The following is a 26184-nucleotide window of genomic DNA, read 5'->3' as shown; positions in this document are numbered from 1 at the left end:
GGTATGAGCAACTCAAATCAGATACATAGAATCTAGAAAAAATATCGAGTTACTTGTTTAAAAAAAAACTATTGAAATCATCCTTTTTCTGTAAAACACTAGGATATACACTGTAAGTGGTAACTCACTTCCAGCATGTGCTTTGATTACCAAAATACAGCTTTCTGTGTACAGTTTTATTTTGTACTGTGCTTACACCGACACAGTTCAGTACTTAGAAACCTACCATCACTCATACAGTTAGCTGTGAAATAGCTGTGAAATTCAGGGACTCTCTGATGGGAGGAGATGTATAGCTCAATAACACTGCTATGTATTTACCTGGACTATGCCCTGAAACATTTTAACCTCCTGGAGTTGGCAGATTTTCAAATCGCCGAGCGGTTGCTAAAACGTTTTCCTGAGCGACTACTTGGTACCCTTCTCTCTCTTCCGTCTGAGCAACTTGGCCTGGGAGGAACGGAGTCGCCATGGCAAAGGTCAGGGCAAGGTACACCACGAGCAACGTGGCCTGGGAAGACAATTGGCTTTGTCGCCAGAAGTTAAAGGTCTGTAAGAGGGACTCTACTGTTCGCAGGCAGGGGCCTCCTCTGGCATCAACCAATGAAGGGCAGCTACTCTTCATCGGTTGATGCCAGAGGAGGACCCTGCCAGGGACCAATAGAGTCGCTTTTACGGACCTTAACTCCTGGAGCGATCCTACGGATTCCCATTCCCGTTAACCCCTGCAATGCTACAAAGACTTAAGGTAGGCTAATGGCAGTGACTTGTATGAGGCAAAGGGACTGGGTAGATTAGCTAGGAGATATTTATGAAGAACATGAAAAAACGAAGATTCTTCGTGTTGTGCTTCTCCGTCTTCGTGTGCGTTTACCCGCTGCCATATTAGTTTATTCGATATTCGGTTTGAACAAGATTCCTGCTCGTTTTCATGTGTTCCCAAATACGAATCCGCAAGTCTACTGGCAAGCAGGATATGAGCTTGGACAAATGCAATTCCTGCAAGCCCTAAGGGGAAATGTTCAATTAATGACATATTTCATATACATGGCTGGAGTTGCTCTTTGGTGTATTAGAATAAAAAAATTAGACTTTATCCACCAGCTGTCTCTAATAAAAGCAGAAAAGTATTGTTCGAGGGCCGTTCGAAAAACTTTGTGAAAATTGCATCGTAAAGAAAGGTGACTATGTAGAAAAGTGATGTAATTCATTTTGCAATAAATAGAGTTAAAAAAAAAAGTGTGAACGTCCCTCGTATATGCATGGTAGCTCTCCCATCTAAGGAAGTAGCAGGAGCTACATAAATGTGTGCTGGCCGAATGCTGTGATTGCCTGTCAACAGGAAAGGACATGGGATTAAAATTCATTGATTTGCAAGCTGTAAATGCAATGGAGTCAATTCACAAGGAACCGGAAAGTGTTTTATACGTCATAGAAGCTTTTGTGCTACTAAGATTTCCAGGCAAAAGAGAAAATTAAGATTATCTGGTATATGATCTTACCTAAAACATACATACAATTGTACTAGGTATGGGGACAGGTCATTTTTACTTAACATTATGAAATTTACATGAATAAAAAGTAGTTAATAAAAATGCATTCATGCACCTTGTATCAAGGACCGAATGAGGTTTATTAGAGATGATGTGCAAATCACCCTCCTGGCAAGAAATGGTGCAACAAACGAAGTAACAAGTACATGAATATTAGGTTATCACACTAACACCATACTGATTCTGCTCCTGCCTCCAACTACCTTATTTCCTGAGGAAGCAAAGACCAGCTTGTCCTGATTGACTGTCACGCTATATGTCGTGATGTCACAATTCCCCCCAGATTGCCCATTGGGGTAGTTAATAGTTTAACCTGTGCTAAAAGCAACCATTCGGGGTAGTTATTATTATTAGCATACGTACACTTTGTAATGATATAAAATGAGGTGATTTCAAATGTGTTGGATGGTTATTAAAGGGGCACTCCAGCCATCACAAGGACTTTCATACATACTATTACTGAGTGTCCCCTTTATATTAACTTTCTTTTTACTTGCAAATACATATAGTATAGTTTTTTTCCTTTTTTGTGGGGTAGTTTATAGTTCAGATTTTGGACAGTATTTCCTGTACTGTTCGGTTCATTTTCCACTATGTCCACTATGCAACAGGGTAATACTGGCCAGGGATGCCTATGTTTGGGTCATTGCTTTTCATTTTTACTGTACCTTTTTATGGGACCAATAATAATAAAAAAATAGATAAGAAAACAAGAAGAAAAATAATTAACTGAAAAAAATATTAAGTTATAAATATAGATTCCAAAAGTTATTTTTTGGACAAAATGCCGGACAGTCCATTTTTAAAGTGGCAATCCTCTGTCTAAAATGTCTTTGTTTGCTGTAAAATTACTCTTCACTGAAACTAAGGGGTCTAGCCAAACCCTCAAAACCAGCCCCCGGGCCATTATCCCTCCTTTACCAAACTTTACAGTAGGCACCATGCATTCCAGTAGGTAGAGTTCTTCTGACATCTGCCAAACTCAGATTGGTCCACCAGACTTCCACCTCTCTAGAGAACATTTCCACTTCTCCAGAATCCACTGGCGGTGTGCTTTACACCAGCTGACACTTGGCATTGCGCATATTGATCTTTGACTTGTGTGCAGCTGCTCAGGTATGCCCATTTCATGAGGGTCTCTGGCTTGCTAGCTGAAGAAGTTTGGAACTCTGTAGTGAGTGATGCTACAGAAGACAGACATATTTTACACACTTCAGCAGTCCGGACTTCTGCTCTGTGAGTGTGGGTGGTATACCAATTCATGGCTGTTTTTATCTTCTAGATGACTTCACAAATAAAGCACTTACAGAGGACCTGGTAGATCTAGCAGAGCAGACATTTTACTAAAGTGACTTGGCAAAAAAGGCATCCTATCACAGTGCCACATTTAAACTTACTGAGCTCTTTAGTAGACCCAATAGTCACCACTGCCAATGTTTGTCTATGGAGATTAGATGCCCCTGTGCTTGATTTTATGGACATATTAGCAATGAGTGTGGCTGAAACGGATTAATTAAGAGGGATGACCGCATACTTTTGGTCATATAGTGTACCAAGATGACTGGCTTTACCTATGTAGATTTACCCAGCAATCTCTAATTATACACTTGCCTATAAATATATATATATATGTATATATATATATATATATATATATGTATATATATATATATATGTATATATATATATATACATATATATATGTGTGTGTGTGTGTGTGTGTGTGTGTGTGTGTGTGTGTGTGTGTGTGTGTGTGTACAATGTAAAGGAACAAGCACAGTGTTGCTTCTGTCTTTGACAGAGACATCGCAGAACAAAGCTGTCTACACACATTGACTGGACCTGTGAAACAAAGAACTGCCACCCCGAAAAGGAAATGCATTAGATGCAATAATAGGTTATATATTCAAGCACTTGTTTATCTTTCACTTTTTATTTTTTCCATTGCCTGAAAGATTACCAGAGACATCCTTTCCCTAAATAAAATACTGCAAGGGAATCAGGGACTCCATTCTCCTCCAATAATCTTTCCTCAACAATGCCAAATCTAAATGTCAGTAGGTTGGATTGCACCATAATGACCTGTCAGAAGGCAGTCTCAGAGGTAACTTCTTTTTTTGGCAGAAATTACAGTACAAATACTAAGGCTCCACAGACCACAATATAATGGTTCTTTCTATCCTATGACATTCACAGGCATAGACCAGTGGCGTATCTATAGTGGAGGTGAGGGGTGAAAGCAGCAGCCGCCAAATGTTTCAGTCACTCAGCTAAATAAATAGGTTTGTTGCCAGATACCCCACTGGCAACTAAGCTATTTACCTGATGCTGAGGGACTGAAGTTGGAGACAGAGCAGCAGCTGAACAGAATCAGTTTCTTCAGTTTCAGGCAGCGTCCTCACGCAAGGCTCCTCTCATTCAAATGACGACGCAACAGATGCTTGAATGGGAGGAGATTAGCGTGATGACGCCGGAACATAAAATCAACTACACAACTGCAGAGATGCCATTGCTGATCCGATTGTGAATATGTTCAGTTGCAGCTGTGTGTCTAACACTGCCTATTAGGCAAAACAAATATTATTAAATTGAGATCCAGACCAGTGACACCTATTGGGCCGAAATAGCCTAAATTGAGATCCAGACCAGTGACACCAAAAAACCTAAATCTAGATAAAATATATATATAAGAAGGCAAATATTTAGAAACCATTAGAAATTAGGTAGCTACAGCCTAGTAGCCCGACTGTTTGATTAGGGACTGTAGAAGTAAACTGTCCATCTTACCAAAATTTAAATTTAATATCCTTCACTCATTTTCCTGAAGATTCCTTTCAGTCAGCTAATGCTGATCCCTTTTTTGTTAGGTAGAAAAAAACAGACTTACCATATTGGCTCGATTATAGGCCGCACCGGAATATAGGCCACAACCTAAAAGTTAGGAGCTTTTTTAAAGAAATTTTTTTCTTAGTAAAAAAAACACTTAGTGGAATAGATATGCTGCCACTCTGCCCACCCCAGATATGCTTCCACTCTGTTCCCCCAGATATGCTGCCACTCTGCCCACCCCAGATATGCTGCCACTCTTACCTCCCCCGAGACATGCTGCCACTCTGTCGTCCCCCTCCCGAGATATGCTGCCACTCTGTCCCCAAGATGTGCCCCCCCCCTCCTAGACTTACCAATGCAGACTCCCGGGTGTCTTGTGGGGCCGGCAGGGGACATCTACGCAATAAGCGTAGACAACTTCCGGTGCCGGCACTTCCGCCCTGGGAAGTGCTGGCAAGGGAGATTGTTAAAGCGAATCGTGCAGACGTTCACCGGCTGTGGCAATGCGAGCGTAAACCTCCGCTGCAGGCATGTCTGCAGCGCCCTCTGAACGTGCTGGCACTTCCCCCCCCCCCTCCGTGGAGGGATCTGTTTCCTAACCCTGCTGCCTGCCCGGGCGTCGGGCCATACGGATTGTGCATTCCTGCGCTAGACCCAGAATATAGGCCGCACCCCCACTTTAAAGACTTAAAGTGTGTGGGGGGGAATGCGGCCTATATTGGGGCAAATACGGTATGCAACATTAAATGTTTCATGAGGTATTGTGTTCACAATCAAACGGTGCATTTTACCAAAATTTTAACACTTGATATCTGACACACAGGGAAGAAAGAGGCAGTCAAAAGAGATGGAGATGGGCACTGGTATGTGGCTGCACAACCCTAGATGCCCACTGGGAGAGTGCAGTCGCCCTGCACCGGGCCCTGTCCAACTCCTGAACACCATTTTTGGGCGCAGTTCCTGACATATGGCCGCAGGCAAAAGGCCGGGAGTTCACGGAGTCTGCAGCACTTGCAGCCAGTCCACTGTGTTCCTGTTCTCCTGCCCCTGTTATGTAGAGGACCTGCACCTTGACCAGGGAATCCGTACGTGGTGACTCCAGCCAGCAAAGCAGTAGTGCTGGTTCTCAGCGGTCGCTCTTTAAGGTGTCTACGAGAAGTTCCACCAGGCAATGACATAGTTCCATCGCTATAGATTACCGCAACCAGCCAAGTGGTGGAGAGTACCTTCACTCGTCCCAGAAAATATGCAAGAGACAGCTTCCTCATTCCCGTTCAGATATGCTGAATGCTGACTTCTGTTTTGGTGAGGCATCACCCAGAGTCCCACAGACCGCAAGGCGTGGCCGCCCCTTTAAGAGGCCTGGCTGGACTTAAACTCACTGTATCATCACCTAGTTCTGGTATGGACTGAACCCTCCCTCTCTCACCTGGCCTCGTCATCAGGCTTTAAAAGATCAGCCTCACCTCCAGCCCAGTATCTGGTTGTTGTTTTTGCTTCTGGATGTGCTGTGATTATATGCCTGATTTCCTGGACTGCCTTGATACACCGTTTATGAACCCTGTCTGCCGGCCCGGCTCTGCTTACGTTTGACTCTGCTTCTGGATAGCCCCTGTCTGTACCGCGTACCTGTTTTGCCCCCGTGCACACTCTCACTGCTCTAGTGATTTCTCCATACTGTCACTCTGAGCAGTGTTATTTTGCAAGGGTGTTGGTCTTCTAAGCGGTAGTGCTGGTCATCGAAGGACTCCTAAGAGATTGCAGACTCCTGAGTAAGCTGGTTCCTGGGTTGCCTTGTTTACACAGTTCTTCCGTCAGAGAGCGGGCCTTCGTTCTGTTGATGTTCCTGTTCACGTCCGGAGACCGCTCATTCAGGGGGGGGGTTACTACTCACGTTCTACCCAGGCTGCGGAGTGGCATATCTCTTGCTACAGTTTCTCTGTTTTGCTACAATCCATTCCTGGATTTCCTTATGCTCTGTTCTGATGTTCCATTCCTTGCTTCTAGTTCTGCTCTTTGCTTCAGTTATGTTTCCTTTATTAGGTGTGCCCCACCCGTTTGTCCTGTTTGTCTCAGCCAGCAGTGTAAAGTTATGTCCTTCTTGGTTTTGTGTATAGATTCAATGTTCGGTTTATTAGTACTTCCGTAGGCAGGGTTTAGCGTTAGGACCCACCGAATATTGGAGTACTTTGGCGTAGTGGTGGGCTAAGCATACTATGGCCATAAGATGTGACGGAATCTCCAATTGTTATCTTATAGTCCTAGGCTAGCCCTGTTTGGTTCTGTGGTTGCTGTGTACTCTTGTCATGTGTAGCCTGGTCAGTCTTGTCAGCCCTGTGCTTTGTTGTCCTGTCTTGTGTCTTGCCTTGAACCTCGTCTAGTGTCCTGTCTAGTATCCCTGGAAGAGGGGTGTCCTCTCTTGTATCGCCGGTAGAGGGGTGTCCTGTCTTGTATCCCCAGTAGAGGGGTGTCCTGTCTTGAATCCCAGGTAGAGGGGTGTCCTGTCTTGAATCCCAGGTAGAGGGGTGTCCTGTCTTGAATCCCAGGTAGAGGGGTATCCTGCCCTGAATCCCTAGTAGAGGGGTGTCCTGTCCTGAATCCCTGGTAGAGGGGTGTCCTGTCCTGAATCCCCGGTAGAGGGGTGTCCTGTCCTGTTTATGTCGGATTGGTCTCCCTGTCCCTTGCTTGCTATGTTTCCGCTATATACTGTGCTTAGCTTCCCTACTCCCAGCCTGCAGCATCCTGTACATGATTACAGTGCTATGTCTCATGCCTGCTCCAGGGTGCCTGCAGGATATCTTTAAGTTCTGCTCTGTACCGTCATCATCATCCGCTGCTATTTCAGGGCGCTGGTATGTGGCTGCACAACCCTAGATGCCCACTGGGAGAGTGCAGTCGCCCTGCACCGGGCCCTGTCCAACTCCGCTACTGCACAGCAACTCCTGAACATCTTTGGGCGCTCTGAGTCGTAACACTCGTCTGTATGGACCCAGTTCCTGACATAACCTTTGGCATCCTCTCATAATGTTCCTTTCTGTCCTAGCTGATCTGGGCTATTGGGCCAGAGATGATTGAAGACAGCTTAAAAGTTTAGTTAATCGAAAGAGGGTTTTCATCTGTTCATAATCGCAATGGGCCATTCCCAAAAGACAGCCATAACAGATAATTTTCAAGTGATTGGTTTTACAAAATACTCAAAAACCGTAAAAAGGTTGAACGATTATGGCTAGTGTTTTCTCTAGTCAAAAATGCGGCATTTCATGGAATGAAAGGAATTAGATATGAGACTGCAAAACCAATTGACTATTGATTCAGTGTTTCAAAACGAACGACAAAAAGAATACCAAAAGTAGAGGAAAATTTTGAAGAGAATTCTTGACTGTGTGCTTTTTTTGGCTCAACAAAATTTGGCACTTTTGCTGGTCACAGAGAAAGCATTGACTCTAATTACACCAATTCTGGAAATTTACAGTTGATGACATTGCTTGCAAAGTATGATCCTGTGACATTTTTTCATATGAATAGGCTTACAGAAATGCACCCAGATAACCAAAAAATCTCTTATCTGTAGCCCTTAATTCAAAATTAGTTTATTGCTTTACTAGGGAATCAGGTGCGTTCTGCTAAAATAGAAAAAATAAAGAAAGCAAAATACTATTCTATCATATTTGATCGCACACCTGATACATCTCATGTCGACCAGATGTTGCAAGTTATACGCTATGTAGATATCGATGGTGACAAAGTTGCTGTTGCAGAGTCATTCATTGATTTTTTTCAAATTGGATGGGAAAATGCTGAAGAAATGACTACCGAGATTTGTAACAAACCGCTTGTAGACGGTCTCCATATCCAAAAATTTAATGGTTAAGGGTATGACAATGCAGCAACAATGGCAGGGCATATCAGTGGTGTGCAAAAGCGCATAACAGACATAAACCTTAGAATGTTTTTCATCCCTTGCAACAATCATTCGCTAAATTTAGATGGCATACATGCAGCTGGTACATGCACAAATTCTACAACATTTTTGGTACTCTTGAAAGGTTGTACACATTTTTTTCAAAGTCTACACACAGATGGGATGTACTGACCTCCCGTGTGGCAATCCGAGTTAAAAGAGTGGCAAACACAAGGTGTTTATTCCAGGCATGACGCAGTGCGTGCGCTTGCTGACCATGTAGATGCTATAATCACATTAGAAGACCTGAGAGATGGTTCCAATAAAACGGCAGACACCAAAAATGACGCCAGATGCATTATTCCAAACTTTATGAATTACCCTTTGCATATTTGTATTAATGGAGTCCTATTTTGAATGAAATTAATGATGCTCATCTGTACGTTCAAAAACCAGGCCTGGCCTTAGATATGTGTCATCAAAAGATGGACGTTTTGGCTACATTGTTAGCCGAAAGTCATGAGACGTTGGTGAAAGAGGCCAAGGAAAAGGCCCAAACAATTTGTCAGGCCAACAACATTTCATGGGAGACCCAGAGAAAGCAAATGTCTGGGGGAAATAGTGCATGAGATGCTGGTCTTACGTTACTTGAAGAAATTGAGCGAGAGCAGTTGGAAGCAATTGATTGTTTTACGTAGACATTTTATTATGTTTTATGTAGACATTATAAGACGGACACAAGAGCTAAACGAATATGCTGCTTAGTGCAGACGAAGATCAGTATATTCAGGATCAAATAGAGCATGTTTGCTCTGTTTACCTAGAGCTGAATGCTGCAGAGATGCTGGAAGAAATAAAAAGATTAAGAAGACAGCTTACAGCTTTTAAGTCTTCTACACCAGAACTGGAAAATAAAATTATAGGATGGGGCGTTTTGGACCTTTTAAAATTCATTGTAAAGTAGCATTTGGTTGAAAGTTTTACCAACATAGCTGTCGCACTTAGAATATTTGTAACAGTTGGAGCGTCTGCAGCCAGTTGTGAGTTTTTAAAGCTCAAAATTATTAAGTCATACTTACGTTCTTCAATGGATCAGATGAGGCTACTTCAATGGGTCAGATGAGGCCATCAAACCTGGCCATACTGTCAATAGAAAAAGAGCTGTCATCAATAATTGATTTTGACAAAGTTATTGACCATATTGCTGCTGAAACATCTCGCAAAGTTAATTGAACTAAATTTTCGTTTTCTAGCTATGACTAGAATAGACCCAGTTCCCCTTTATGTAAAGCCTTCTGTGGTTAAAATATTTATATATGCATATTCAACTATAAAAAAAGCTCTTCAAACAAAGACCATATTAATATTTGTTTTCTAGCCTAAAATTTCCATTTATATCACGAGTGGTGTTGCAACTAATGAAATGAGCAATATTAAAGATTCCTCAGTGGTAGTGGAGCTTTAGTACAAGCCTTAAACTACTGCATTCATAAAAACCTTTGGGATTTTATTTTTCCCATGTTTGACTTTCCTGGGTTGTTTTCCTAGGTAGACTCGGTGCTAGGATCCCTTAAAATTTGGGCTTTTTTTTTTAAACAATAATATTAGATCAGATTGGTAAATGTAGACAGGGTCAATTTTCAAAATGTTCCAATATTTCTTTTAAATTTTTCTGAATTATCTAGCTTTGATATTATATGAGTAAAAGGGCAAATTGAGACTCAAAAGGGATGGTCTAATCTCCCTACCTCTTTTTCTATTTCAATCAAAATCTTCCCATTGTAATGGTTTTCTAAAAATCTATCTCTAATAATTAAACCTTGTTGTAAATACACATTAATATCATTACAATTTCTCCGGATTATCCAGTATGGTCCCCTCAGAATATTGTCTAGCCACACAGGTGGATATATATCCTTAAAAATGACCTAGTTTTAACTACTGAATTTTCAATATAGAAAGCAACATACAAAATGAATACAGGTATCATTAGATTCAAACATAAATTGTATACTCTTAAAATTAGAATGAAGAGACATTTTAAAATTATGCATCTACATCTATGGATGTATCATGGGGTAAGAAAAATGGATTCACATGCTCCCATTAAAAGGTTTTAGCATAGTGTAAATTTGGTCCCCATACCAAAATAAAAATATATATGTTAAAATAAACTGCCTCACAAATAAAATAAATTTATTTAGGATTCATTTTAGATATACATTAATATATCTCATAGATTGAAGACCCTGTTTATATATATATATATATATATATATATATATATATACACACACACACAAAAGTATGGGGACACCTGACCATTGTACATATATGAGCTTGTTGAACACCACATTCTAAAAACCATGCACGTATGGAGTTGGCCCCTCCTTACTGTAAATTATAAAAATTGCAATAAAACCTGGGGAATTTGCAGGTGAGTTGGCTCCTTGATATCACTTTGCATTACATATAAAACATAAAATGTGATGGCAGATAAGGACCAATCTAGTCTGTCCATTTTTGTGGGCCTGAAAACGCCACCATGAAACATGGGGCTGGTATTCAACGATTTCCAGGATTGGATTTTATCGCCAGTCTGGCCCTGACATCCACCTTACATGTATTGAAGCAGAATGCCGTCTCAAAATTGCAACTGTCCTACAGATATGCTTCAGATATGAAATGCTGCCAAGTAAAGTATGGTTAAAACTGTTTGAAATACCGTATGTAGGAGTCAACGCCAGGCTGTGCGACCCTGAGAATTTACCCACATTCCTTGGGATTGAAGTAAAATTCTGAGAATTCCAACATATATATATATATACTAGTGTCTAAGTAACGTAAGAATGCTTACTAAAATAGACACGTAAATAGTTTATCATTTCATTATCATTTTCATAAATATTGATTTGATTTCGACTTTTCTTCGGTTCACTCACTTGGCATTTTGTTAAATGATAAAAGTAAACTATTAAGATGTCTATTTTTGAAAGCATTCTTACACCTACCTAAAACCTTTGCACGGTACTATATATATTTTTTTTTTTCATTGGATTAAAATCCGGTCACACTTCATTCACACATATTGTCATGTCTAAAGCATCAGCAACTGTGCTGCAACTAGGTGGGAGTAGAGGTGCATTGCAGTCATAGTACTATACACATGCAACAGCAGAACATATTGCACAATACTGGCTTCTCTCTGTCTTTTTGATCCCATTAGCGCTATAATGTTTCCCCCAAACTCCCCCTCACATCACCTCCTCTCAGGTTTTCTCTTCACTGGTAATTTGTTTCACCCAAACAATGGATTCCTGTAAGAGTTAGAGCAGAGAGGAGGAGGCCACTGATAAGGACAGTTTTTTATCATTTGTGACCATCTCAAGACTTGCTCCACTAACCTGGCCTGGTTTCAGGATTCTTTTCCTGTGAGAAAATGCCAGGGCGTGCTAAGAAAAAGAATGAGGGAGAAGTCATATCAGATGCTTTGTGTTTGACCTGTTTTTAAGAACTTTTAAATTATACCTGTTATAGTGGGACATTGAAGACACCCGAGCAAACTACCAACAAAAGTTTAGTTATTGTAAGTAAGCATTCTCCGAATGTATAAATGATGGCGATTCAGACTAACAAAAAACGGAAGCCCCCTTCATTAAAATGATCACTTCATATTTTTGGCGGGAAGGTGGTCCACATTGAGATTTTTTTTTGTCATTCCTTAGTTTAGAATATCAACTTTGAAGAATTAATATGAACTGCATCAACGCTGCTTCTGAATGAGCTTTCGTTTCACTGCAGTCCCAAAGCACTATATAACAACTCCAAAAGAGTGATAAATGTCTGCACGTTTCTGGCCAGGTACTAATTAAGCAATACTCCCATCTAGTGGTCATTAGATGTATCGCTTTAAATACCCCGGCACTGACAACACAAAACTGTAACTAGTTTCTAATGATGACTGTTAAGTACTTTACTTCTAGCAGTGCATCAGACCATTTTATCAGTGTTACAGAGGCTACCCACAAAACCAAATTTACCAAAATATATATTTAAGTTGGCGCCGGCATAAAAAGCTTTTAGCGCATGCAGGTCCTAAGTGCTTAAAACTCTCTACCGGTCTGGCAGTCTTTTTTAGAACCTCTGTATAGGCATAGCCCACATTAATGTACACAGTCCAGTACTCCACCTACTGTAAAGTTTGGTGGAGGAGGAATAATGGTCTGGGGCTGGTTTTTTTTCAGGGTTTGGGCAAGGGCCCTTAGTTCTAGTGGAGGGTAACCTTAATGCTACGGCATGCAAAGCCATTTTTAAACAATTGTATGCTTTCAATTTTATGGCACCGCTTACCTGTTCCAGTATGACTGTGTCCCTGTGCACAAAGCAAGCTATATAAACACATGGTTTGATAAGTTTGATGTGGAAGAACTTGAGTGGCCTGCACCCAGCCTTGACCTTAACCCCATTGAATATCTATGGAACTAATTAGAACGTTGATTGTGAGCCATGCCTTCTCGTCCAGCATAAGTGCCTGTGTTCACATATGCTCTCTTACTGATTGGGCATAAATTCCCACACACTTCAAAATCTTGTGGAATGCCTTCCCAGAAGAGTGAAAGCTGTTATAAGCCGCAAAGTGGGGGCCAACTCCATATTTATGTCCGTGGTTTTTAATGTCCGATCGCGCGATCGGTCATTCCCTTCCAGGTCGCGTCACTGCTGACGTTACACGAAAGGTAATCGGAGGACAGGATATCCCCTGCAGGGTCTGTCTAGACCCTGTTGGGATATCCGATCGCTCTGATGAGGCACACATCACAGGCACTGTGATCTCTATGCAAGTCTATGTTGCGATCAGTCCGGGACTCAAAAACTCAGACTCGCAAACATTTACTGTGATCACTTTGAACCCAAACCCTGACCTGTCAACATGTATATAATATAGCAAAGGATCACTGCTTATAAATATGAACGCCACTCTGTAAGCAACAACAATAAATATTCAAAAAATATTCATTCCGGGCTGAGTCTTCTGCTTTTTTTTCATATTTATTATTGATGGTGATACACCTGTATCCAGTGAGTACCTACTCCTCTGTTCCCCTGTCTCTCCCATTGAGAGATTTTTGAACATGTATGTAATACCAGTTCTGCTGCTTAGTATTATACAGGGGAGTCCATTAGGACTACTTCTTCCCTCCTGGCACGGAGTGCCACATTTCCCTAAGTACCAGAGACTCTAAAGACTGTGGAGCTTGGACAGAGATTTGAGGTTCCCGCATTTTGGGAGGGGGTTTATGTGTGGTATTACTCTCCATCGGGCCAGGACTTACAGGACAGTATTTGCACCTGGATCTGATATCAAGCAGGTTTCAGCCAGAAGTCAGGGAACCCGCCGTGTTTACCATCTTCCCCACAGACTACGATAGCGACCCACTACTGGGCTGACTGCAAATACTGAGCCGTGTGCAAAGGAGGACCTGATGAAGAACTTTCTGTGGTTTGTCATGTCTACTGTATGTAAATTACCCCCGTGTACTGTTTAAATACCCCTGTGTTCTGTTTTCACATCAACATGAGTGCTGTCTGATGCTTGGGGTGGTGTGCTATGATCCCTTATTGTCCTTTACAGGACAATAGCCAAACTGTGTAGCCAAGCTTCGGCTAGCCACAGTGCCAGCGCAGCTCCAGTGCAGTGGTGTCCCCCCTTCTCCCTACAACACTGGTTCTATCTGGTGCTGAAGGGGTTAATCGCTGGTGTCCTGGCAGGAGGATGTAACATTTGGCGGGAGACCGGTCAGGGTACAGGGCGTCCCGTCACAGTCAGTGTGGAGGTGATTGAGGGCACCCTGAGGCTTCTGTATTTGGCAAACCACTTGCCCACAGAGATGGCTCCAATCAGAGTTCTTGCGTGGTAGTGCTATACAGGCGATGTCAGAAGGGATGAGAGATTGGACAAAGATAAATAGAAACTGCTCTCAGGTTCTTGTCTATAACATGTTCGACATAGCATGAAGCAAATAGCATCAAAGGCTGCCCTTTCACCCAATCCTAGGGTATGTACGTATATATACTGTGTCCCAGAGGTCTTCATTACAGAGAACAGCTCTAGCATTGATTAGCACATTGTCCTCAGGGGATGTGCTACCTGCCACAAATAACACAGCATTGTTTGTCCGAGCAGCTGCCAGTCTCAGAGGCCTTCATTATATTACACACATCTGTGTTTAATATCACACGGTGCTACAAACACTTTCTAATATATACGCCGAGTCCCACATACACATGTGTCAGTGAAATGACCCAACTACAGAACATGATATCTCTCTTGGGCACCAGTACTTAGCTCCAGTAATGGCTTAGAGGAAGAACAAAAGTAAATGGCATTTCCAAATGACCCATGCTTAAAGAAAGATATATAAAATAAAAACAGCTGAAATAGGCCTCCACTTCAACCAGCATGAAATATTAACAGCATTGTCAACTGAAATATTATGTAGGAGAAAATATCAGAAAAAGAAATTCATTCCAATCAACTCTGCGCAACTGAAGCTTCCGTTCGGGGACCAAACTGACCTATTATTCCACCAGGACTGCACAAGGATGTTAAGATCTCCCTTCATATATTACTTAAGACTGTAAGCTCTATGGGGCAGGGACCCTCTATCCAAATATATTTGTATCTACCGCTCAAAATGTGTGACTACTGTATTTATAATGCAACTGCCGTAATTGGGACATGCCTTTATTATACGCTAAACCGTGCCCTAATTTTCTGTTGTCACTAGTTTTAAATTTGTTTGTATGTTTAGCTTGCTTTATAAATAAAATTTGTTTCAAAATCAAGTGTCTGCATTTACTGTTTTATATGTTCGTTTTACAAATAGGAAGGCTACTAGCTTGGTCCCTGGAATCAGTGCAATTATGCAAGAAGATACCAGGTTAAGAGTTATGTGCAGTCTGAACACAAATACTTACACTGGAGATTGTTGTGCACCCTGGAGACTCTGACGTGACCTGCTTATTAGATCGAAGATATGCTAAGAAGAGAGGCAGCCTTACAAAAGCAATGATGTATGCACCCCCATCCTCAAGGCGCTGGAGATTTCTCTCTGTGAATCTGGCTCTTTAATCTCTGGAAGTCTTTGACAACCTGTCTGTTCATCTCCCTTCCAGACACTTGCTAATGGTGAATTAACCTTGGCGGGTGCCTACAAATTACCGGTACAGTAACCCTGACAGGTTTCATGGAACAGAAGGAATAATGCTTAAAGAATTCACAAGCAGTCCTTAAGGGAACAACTACTTGCCTGAATTAACAGCAATGTCAGGAATAAGTCATTTCTCACCTGTGGGAAGAAAATTATTATACCATGAAATGAAAAAATAAAAAAAAATAAAGATAAAATTCTTGCTGTTGTTTGATTAGACCAATAAAGATATAGTCTTAGACAGGTACTGATGTACATTAACCACATATAGCTTCTCAGTCTCTCTTAACCTGAAGCTCTGCATCACTCCTAAGACAGAGTACAGTACCCTGCTGCCACCTAGTGATTTTATCTAGGATGTTACAGAAATGGTGTACACCCAAAATAAGTGCAACATTCCAGTCAAACAAACGCTCAAAAAAGGTATTACCGCTATATTTGCAGTTCAACCAAAGACTTGTAATGGAGACATACCCTGACAATATTGGGATTTACAATTCAAGTTTCTTACGACAACTAATCACTGTAATTGAAAAAATAAAACACCACAAGTGAGCAGGAGGTACTTTTTTTGTTAATTTTTTTAATTAATAAAAATTTATGTTGTAAAAATAAATGTCTGTTACAAAATTAGCCCCCATTATAGCAACTATGAGAACACCAGTAGAGCTGGAAAAACTTCTACTCCTCCCATGCCTCAACATTCATGCCGATCTCACAGACAGCAAAGGGCAAACAAGCATTTAATTATGTGTTCTCTGATAGATGCAAAACTGATGAGCTTTAACAAAGACGGAGCATAAAAGAAAAAGCCTCTTGTGGGATAAAAGGGAATGTTTGCATTTGTGCTGAAGACAGAGCACCGTTTCTTCATCTTCTCATTAGGCACTACATGGAATTCCACCAGCAGTATTTTCTCCACATGGTACGATGTCACAGTCTGTTAATATCTATCCAAGCCCAATTGTTTCAATTAGTAGTATCAGGTCACTAGCATTCATTTCCTCTCAATACTCTTCACTGCCAGTAGACAGCCTGGGCCATCACAAGAATAGACTTATTCATAAGCATCAATGGGATCTCTAGCTGGAGGGACCTGCAAAACCTCTGTAATGATCACCTGTGTAAATAAGATGAACAGAACACAAGAAAAAAATGTGAAGCTTCATACAAAAAAATAACTAAAGTAGGTTAAGTGTGTATGGCAATATACAGCCCTTGTAAAATTTGCTGACCTTCTTAGGCTCTTGGCCTCGTAGATCTTCTCCTCATCACTGTCAAGAGATCCCATCTCCATGTTCTCATCGTAATCTGACAGGAGGCCGTATTTCTTTCTTAGAGGTTTCTTCTTTAATCTGAAAGATAACAGGGACTAAGTTAGACATGGGAAGGCAAGTTGGGTTAGTTCTATGGACATTACAGATGCAATTACTAAAGACTATGGTGCCTTATATACCGGTTATTGTGTTGCATAGGGACTACACTAATGTGCGGGCCAATATTAGTCTACCATGCGTGATTTGCAATACATGGGTCCAAGATTAATGAAGACGCTGACTGCTCTTCGTATGACTGAATGTTGTGACCTAGTCAAACGACAGTGTATTAGCTGTGTTTTTTCTTTTATTGGAGACATAATTCAGCAGAAGTAAATTATGTTATTTGATACACAAGGAGTCACCACTAATTTCAGTAAAGGCTGGACTTGGATGAACTTTTGCTGAACTACATGAAAAGCCAGGTACCCCGAAGATGATGACCACAGAGTAGCCAACCCTCTGTGCCTTTAAATTTTCTTTCTCCAATTTCAGAGGTCTGAGTTTAGTCTACAAAAATACCCCAACATGATATTTTATTTAAAAAAAAACAAAAAACAAAAAAACATGATTTACCCCACTAAAAGCTGCTCTTTGTAAAAAAAACAAAAAAACATGCTATTGGCATAAATTGGAATAAGGCTGACATTGCAGGGTTCTCACCGTACTGTCCGGATGACGAAGTAGAGCACAGCCAACACACTGACGCCTATCAGTACATAAAAAGCTCTCTGCATCACCTGGAAGTTGTTCCAGAAGTTCATTACTACGACATGCTGTGTTGGCAAGGCAGTAGCTGTGTGAGGGGAGGCTGTACTGCTTGTATCATTGTTACCCAGGCACCCAACCACAAACAGGCTAATCAGGCAGCTAACGCAGCACAACATCTGTAAAAATGAAAGGAGACGACAATATGAGGGTAAAACATGATAAAATCCTTAAGGACAGAGCTGTTATTTTTTGTAGCCTTTGAGACAATGGCTGTTTTTATATTTCTGCAGTGCTCATGGTTGGCTGTAAAATTCTTCTCTCATTTATTGTACCCACTGAAACTATATATTGGGGGTTTTTCAGGACAAGAAGGGCTTTCTCTGGATACCATTAATTTACTATTTAAAACAATTATAAAATAATATGATGGGAAAATTAAGTGTTTTTTTCTCTTATTTGAAAAAAAGCTAATGAAAAAAACCTGCTAAATATATTCTACTACTTGTCCTGAGTTTAGAAATACCCAATGTGTTTATGTTTTTTGCAAGTTATAGGACAATAAGTAGAAGTTGTATATTGTTATTTCAAAACTGGTCATTCTGCTCTCATGTCCTATTCGGGACATCTTTGAAGCTGGTCCGTTCCTGGTATGTTACAGTCAAAAACCACCCCAATTTGTGTTCAGCAACATCTCCCAAGTAAAGGGACACCACCCACGCATAGGGGTAAAAGGCCACATGTAGTAGGTGCGCATTTTTTTGGGGGGGGGCATCTGGTCACACTGTGCCCATGTCCTATTTGGGACATCTCATGATGTGCAAGGCACATCGATTGTCATTAACGGTATGTATTTCTGTGACGTGCCTGGCATGTCAATTGTCTTCAAGAGATTAATCATGATCTTTTCTAGATGAGCATTGTAAGCCCCATTTGGAGTATTTGTCAAAAATTCTTACAGTACAACCAAAAAAAACAAATCACACAAAATTAAGTTATGCTCAAGTTTAACTAGGACAAGAGCTATGTATCACTAAGCCAAGATGCCTTCTACACAAAGTAGTGCTCTTGTGTGCATACCAGCAGCCTACACACTACAAACTGTGAAGTGCACCCAGGCATTCATTGGGGCTCAAGAAGCATAGTAACATAGTAATTTAGGTTGAAAAAAGTTCAAGAAAAGTTCAACTTTTCTACCTATCCTCCCTGCTTTTGATCCAAAAGAAGGCAAATAAAAAAACCTTAATTTATTTTTCAGATTTTGGGGGGAACCAAAATGCAATCAGATTTCTTCAAGAAGGTCTAAAATATTGATGTTTATTGCATCATTTAGAGTACTGTATGTTCTGCTTGATAGTAACACCTCTCTTGGCAGTGAATTCCATACCTTTATTGCCCTTACTGTAAAAAATCCCTTCCTTTGCTGCCGTTTGTCTAGCATATACAGATGCGACATTTTTGGTCTCTCTTCATAATATTTTTTTATCCGCTTATTAATTTTGTGGCCCTCCTTTGCACTTTTTCTAGTTCCAAAATGTTCTTTCTAAGGACCAGTGTTCAGAACTGCACTGCATATTCAAGGTGAGGTGTTACAATTGACTTATAAAGAGGCAGGATGATATCTGATGAAAGCTCTTTCTGCATATTGAAGTCAGGGTCTGATTAAACCCCTGGAAATCATGCGTGTGTGGTGAGCATACCAAGCATTTGCAGTAATAAGCCAGGGATGGGTTCAGCAAGTCAAGGGACTGGAAGGTGGGTAAATTTGCATGAGAAAGAAAAAAAAAGTTAAAAGGCTACACTAAGCTTTCATATGCGTTAAGGACATATGGCGGCTGGAGTGTCCTTTTAAGCATAAGCTTTAACAACACTGTTTTTAACTAAAACCTGAAATCCCACAACTTGTTTAGTTCCTGCACTTTTCACATACCAGTGGTCTGTCATGCTAGTTGCAGGCGAGTTGAGTTAAATCTTGAAAAATGGGCTAAGGCGCATGACCTATAGTACCCACTCACTTAAGTCAGGAAGCAGATGCTGGAAAAACAAGTTCATATCTATGTGAAAAACTGCCTATTTAGCTGAAAGACCGGGATCAGTGAGACTAAAGTATTAAATGGACAAAAAGGCTCAGTGGTGCCCAGATCTTTCTTCTAAGCCAGGGGTGTCCAACCTGCGGCCCTCCAGCTGCTGCAGGACTACATCTCCCACAATGCTCTTTCAGCTAAGGGGCTGGCTGAGGAGTATGGGAGATGTAGTCCTGCAGCAGCTGGAGGGCCGCAGGTTGGACACCCCTGTTCTAAGCCATGTTAGCCTCACTAATAACCATCATTCTCCTACATGAGTCCCGTTTCATTGAGAAATGCCACCCATTTAGCTCACTGGCAGGCCCTTGATAGGCAGCAGTGCCGGGTCCGGGTGTACTGTACATACACAAAACTACCCCACAGACACAATAGGCATGCAATACATCCCTACTTTAAATATGAACACCAACAACAGACTAATGCGTCAATGGGATTTTTGCACGGAGCTTGGAGGGGGTTGTTAACGTTAAAACCAAACCGACTTTACCGTTCCTATTATGTGGCAACCAAAGCCAGTATGTATGTGTATGTATGTGTATGTATGTGTGTATATATATATATATATATATATATATATATATATATATATATATATTATAGTGGGGGCACATGGACCGAGCAGTGCAAGTACTATAGTGAGAACAGACTGTACACAATGGGCAGCGGCCAGCCTACACACAGAACAAGACACGGACGACCACTATGGAGGACACACATACCCCGCTACAGCAAACAGTATAACTCACCCTCCAAACGGTGTCCAGTCGCTGCCTCGCTATATACCAGGCCTGGCTACAGTTTACCTGCCAGCACCTTACACGTCTGTTCGTCTCTTCCGCTTTCCTGCTTGGCCCCGCCCATTGCGTGACGTATACCGCGATATAATCGGTTGTGGGATGACTGTGCCTGCAGTGCTGATGTGTCTCTGATTACCGCGTTACCAGCCAATTGATAATCAAACAGCAGAAGTTATAGACGTCAAAAAGTTAAGCGTGTATTGGCAGCCTCTGTTTTTTTTTAGAGGTAATTAACATGTAACGCTCCAGCTGTTACAGCTCCCGTGATACTCAGCCAGTACTGGTTGTCTTTGCGAATACTTGCTAAGGACTATGGGAGTTGTAGTTTTCCAGTAAGATTAACGTTGCTTTTTGGTATCAAACTCTCCCTTGTAACATTGTATTTATCTGAAAATTATTGTACTTATTCGTTAACATTATCGAAGTTACACGTATGTAGCATACAGTAGTTTTTATCTCCCCCATAGTATTGTTTTAAATGCTTCATACTACATAAGTGTAAAGATAATAAAGCAAGGAGGTTATTGCTTCAAATGTTTAGTTTTGCCACAAATTTTGTAGCCTTGAAGCAGACCTTTCCTGCTTGCTGTAGATGGTGAGTAGGTTGGAGTTTATTTTTGGGGGGTTTGTATAAGTTTGCTTTAAATATTTCTTCTTTAGTTCTATTTTAAAAAAATCTTCTGTTTAAATCTTTTGTATATATATATCGCTCTTCAACCTTTTGACAAAGTTGTCACTCAAGTATTACTCAAAGTTACAGGAACTTGCCAGTTTCTGTCAAATACCTGCATAGCATTTGTCTCCCAGTGCTCAACGCCTATTGTAGAAAAGGAATTTTTCTGCTAAAAGGGTATTTTATATTTCATTTTCATAATGTTTTATCTGGAGCTTTCTCTGGAAAAATGTGTTTATCGTAACATTGCAAATAATTGCCCCTATTGTTTGTCTATCTGTCGGTTTCAGTAGCTGTATGTCCATCATATAGTGATACTATTTTAAAAATAAAATGGATCATCCACCAAATAGCCACACATACAATAGAATGATGAATAAAACAAATGTAAACAGCATCTTTAATCCCTTCCTCTTCTGAAATTGACCCTGTTAGGTCTTCTGTATGGTCTTTCGCCTATCTTTTCAAAAATACAACTGGTCCATGAGAATCGTATCCATCTTTGATTAAAATCATAATTAAAATCATAATTTATTTAACTTTTAAGAAAATGAGTATATAAAAATCACATACATAAAAAAAGTATCTAAACTATAGTTAACTTCTCGAGCATCAATTAAATCCATACAAAAGGGTTTTCTCAATCGTAGTAATATAATCAGAATCCAATGATTGTCCCAAATTAATATGCATTGTATGACATGTCCAATTTATTGTAATAATACATGTGATTGAATTGTTTTTAGTAAAGAATGATATCGATAACTTAAGTTATTAATTGCAACCAAAATACAATAAGTATGATGGAGCAATGTCATCCACTTCCAGGAGATTAGTAAAAATACAAACATTTGTATAAATAAACACATAATCAAACTCAGAAGAATGTTTTATCGATACATAAGAATTTGGTTTAAAGAATACAATGTGATTTTCTTCTTATCTCTCTGACCATCATGATTCAAACAGCTGCTTGAGAAACTCTCTCCGTTGATCGATATCGAAGAATACTGTAGAGTAAACCTGGAAGTAATAAGAGTTATTGCGCAATTGAGATTAGGACTGAATATAAGGGAAGAACAGCATCAGAGTAAAAACAGCCACTCTGAGAAAGCTGCATTGGGGCGAAATGCATTAGTGGATTACTACTTTACTTGCACTGGTGGCAACTTAACAAAAACGCATCCCCTCATCTGGTAAAAACAGACATATACGGACTGACCACCTGTAAGAGGACTGTGCTGACAGTATAGCCGTTACCAATTTCCCGTGATTTCATTCAGATGAACTTCCTTTTTACATGTTTTATTGTGAGTCCTATTTCACCTTTATCATAGATATAACTATAGACTGTAAGGCCCTCCTCACCTGTTGTCTCTGTCAGTCAATTTGTTATGTTACATACTACTTGTTATGTCCTGTCTACCCATTTTACAGCGCTACGGAATTTGATGGCGCTTTATAAAACAATAAATAATAATATAACTCAGTAGACAGTGAACACTATGATTATTTCTTTTGTTCAGTTGGATGAGATTACAAGGAGCCATTTCTGACCCTTTATTTGTGAGTGCAACCACAATGCATAGTTTTTTACACAGTATACTTTTTTTTTTTACATGTTTGAGAATCACCATCTGAAAAATCAGGTTATTATAAACTTGCTATTTTCTTTTAACACTTTTTTAGGCTAAGCTAAACTCCTTTGACAGCAATTACCTCAAAAAAGCGATTCCGGTAGCTGCGGACTCAATGTTCAAGAGGCATGTTAGACCATTCTCTCTTACAGAATGTCTTAAGCTCGGCCATATTCTAAGGATGTCTGGTGTGAACAGCTCTCTTGAGGTCACTCTACAGCATTTCGAATAGGTTAATGTGTAGACTCTGACTGGCTCTGACCATTCTTTAGTAGATTTGCCTAGATGTTTAGGGTCATCGTCCTGCTGTAATACACAACTTCTACTGAGCTTCAGCTGGTGGACATTATCCTATATCAGTGATGGCGAATGCACCGGTGCGGGGAACTCTCCTCACTGACAGCCGGGGAAGGTCTGCGCGATGGACGCAGACAACGCCCGCTACTAACCGAACCTCCTTCTGGCTGCAGTGGAAGTTGTCTACACGCTGCCCCGACTATACACCGGGGAATCAGAAGCACAGAAGCACCGGTAAATTTGGGGGGGCTTAGATGGGGGGGCATAAGGCATTTCTGTAGGCAGAGTGCTCTATGAAATGCCTTTAACCCCCTTAATGTCACTGCCTCCAGAAATGCCTTTTACCCTCTATACGCCATTCTGCCTCCTGAAATGCCTTATACCTCCCTATATGCCACTCTGCCCCATAATATGGCTTTTAACCCCCTAAATGCCAGAGTGGCATATAGGGGTATAAAGCATTTCTGGAGGCAGAGTGGCACATAGGGGGTCAAAAGGCATATCATGGGGCACAGTGGCATATAGAGGGTTAACAGGCATATCATGGGGCACAGTGGTATTTAGAGGGTTAAAAGGCATATCATGGGGCACAGTGGCATATAGGGGGTATAAGGCATTTCTGAGTGGCCAGCCTGGGGACAGATGTGCATAACTGGGGGGGGCAAAATATTTTTCTCAATCATAGCTTTTATTTAAAAAAATTGTTTACATAGTTTACATGAATTAACATTTACTGGTAAAACTTTTTTTCCTATAGGGTCGTCTTATATTCGGGCTTTTTATTTTTTTTCCTAAATTAATATTCAGATTTTGGGGGGTCGTCTTATAATTGAGCAAATACCGTACTATACACAACAGCGTGCACCAATTTGCCCATATATAATTATTTTTGTTTGTTTTTTAAGCATAGAAACATAGAATGTGTAAGCAGATAATAACTATTTGGCCCATCTATCTGCCCAGGCAGAAAAAAACACAAGAAAAGTATGTTTGTGAAAAGGATTTTATTAAATAACATTAGCTTTTGCACTGAAATGATATCAGTCTATAACAAAAATAAATGGAGCCTAACAATTCACATTACTTGTCCTGCATAGTCTTCCAACTCTTCTAGATGAGGATCAAGAACTTTACATTACTAAATGTCTTAGCAACATTACTAAAAGTAAGAGAGACATATGAAGAAATTTAAAACTTTCCTCAGATTGGCTTCAATGAGTTTTTAGCAGAAAGCAGCTATGCCAGTGATCAGAAGCATATATGATGATCCCTCTGTCCACTATAAAAAGATTTCATGGGATAATACAAGTTAAAATGCATTTTCCATAACTCTTAGTTCTTATATACTTGTATATGCAAACACCAGGAAACAGCATTGCAGGCCTGAATCAACTGAATTAGACATACAAATCCTGTATTTGCAGGTATACATACAGTATCTCACAAAAGTGAGTACATCCCTCACATTTTTGTAAATATTTTATTATATCTTTTCATGTGACAACACTGAAGAAATGACCCTCTGCTACAATGTAAAGTAGTGAGTGTACAGCCTGTATAACAGTGTAAATTTGCTGTCCCTTCAAAATAACTCAACACACAGATATTAATGTCTACACCTTGGCAACAAAAGTGAGTACACCCCTAAGTGGAAATATGCCCCACAAATGCTCAATAGGGTTTAGGTCTGGAGACATGCTTGGCCAGTCCATCACCTTTACCCTCAGCTTCTTTAGCAAGGCAGTGGTAGCCTTGGAGGTATGTTTGGGGTTGTTATCATGTCGGAATACTGCCCTGCGGCCCAGTCTCCGAAGGGAGGGGATCATGCTCTGCTTCAGTATGTCACAGTACATGTCGACATTCATGGTTCCCTCAATGAACTGTAGCTCTCCAGTGCCGGCACAATGAGTCACATGACACCAGGTAGGGGAAATGGCTAATTGGGTCCAATTTGGACATTTCCACATTTATGGCTGTGTGTTGAGTTATTACACTGTTATGCAGGCTGTACACTCACTACTTTATATTGTAGCAGAGTGTAATTTCTTCAATGTTGTCACATGAAAAGATATAATAAAATATTTACAAAAATGTGAGTGGTGTGCTTACTATTGGGAGATACTGTATATTGGCAGCAGGGTGTAATATTAAAGAATGAAACCTAACTGTTATTTTGAAATCTTATTTCAATCACAGTCTTTACTTCAAAGAGATAAGTACATATTATGTAGTTAAAAATGCATATCTAATGCATATATATATATATTATACCTGTTTCTGTAATCTCATGCGCTTCCTGAATGGCAGAAATAAAATGTGGTCACCCTAACCGACACCCAAACACACACACACACCAGGACAGGCTCTGCCACACTGACACCCAAACACACACACACCAGGACAGCCTCTGCGACGCCGACACCCAAACACACACCAGGACAGGCTCTGCCACACAGACGCCCAAACAAACACACTGGGACAGGCTCTGCCACACCGACACCCCCCACAGGGCCTCACTCAAAAGATCAGAGCAAAAGATCAAAGGCAACAGCTCAGCTACATTGAGGCCAGAATTGTGAACATATCACAGAGAGAGCGGCGTTTGTAAACCCGATACACCTGGTAAGGGGTGTAAGCCTAATAACAACTGTAAGGAAAACCATTCTGTGGATTGGAGCAAATTAAGGAGCAAATTCTGTATTTGGTTATCCAGGGTAGCTAAATAAGTTTACCAACTAGTGAAAAAAATGTGTTGTTTTATTTCCCCTATGTATAGTAGCCTCTGCCCAGTCCATTTTAAATATATATAATGAAATCTAGTGAAAGCCATGTCCAATGAAGGGGGTATTATGTATCCACTGGGACAAGATTGCCTTCTGAACAATAGCCAAGAGGATAAGTAGCAATGCTTGCTCTTTGGATGTGGTGTACCTAGGTTCTTCTTGCTGTGAACACCCAAATAGGGCCCAAAGAGGTGCAAGATTAAACTTGAGCTTCAAAGTTTGAGTGGTATGATGTACCTGGGACCAAAAACATATCAGAGGACAAGCCCATAGACAATGCAGAAGGTCTGCAGAGGCAAGATTAAAGCAGACATCTTTTATGGGTTTTCTATGTATTCCCTTTTCAGTAAATTGTTTTGTAAAGGGGAGTGTCTTTTTATTACTGGCCACTAGGC

At 40.6% G+C, this 26184-nt stretch overlaps 1 protein-coding gene across 1 annotated transcript; it reads right to left on the bottom strand.

Annotated features, from left to right (window-relative positions):
* Positions 1–16057: 16057 nt before the first annotated feature.
* FAM174C (family with sequence similarity 174 member C) lies at positions 16058–20474 on the bottom strand. Its single transcript, XM_053465056.1, has 4 exons — positions 20349–20474; positions 17474–17697; positions 16730–16849; positions 16058–16614 (listed from the first exon to the last, which is right to left on the bottom strand). Exons 2-4 carry the CDS (start codon positions 17695–17697, stop codon positions 16611–16613), a joined length of 348 nt encoding a protein of 115 aa, XP_053321031.1. The 5' UTR covers positions 20349–20474; the 3' UTR covers positions 16058–16610.
* Between the last annotated feature and the right edge of the window lie 5710 nt (positions 20475–26184).

The sequence above is a fragment of the Spea bombifrons genome, chromosome 1, assembly GCF_027358695.1.
Source record: "Spea bombifrons isolate aSpeBom1 chromosome 1, aSpeBom1.2.pri, whole genome shotgun sequence".
Lineage (NCBI taxonomy): Eukaryota > Metazoa > Chordata > Amphibia > Anura > Pelobatidae > Spea > Spea bombifrons.
This window is presented reverse-complemented; position numbering and strand designations above follow the sequence as displayed.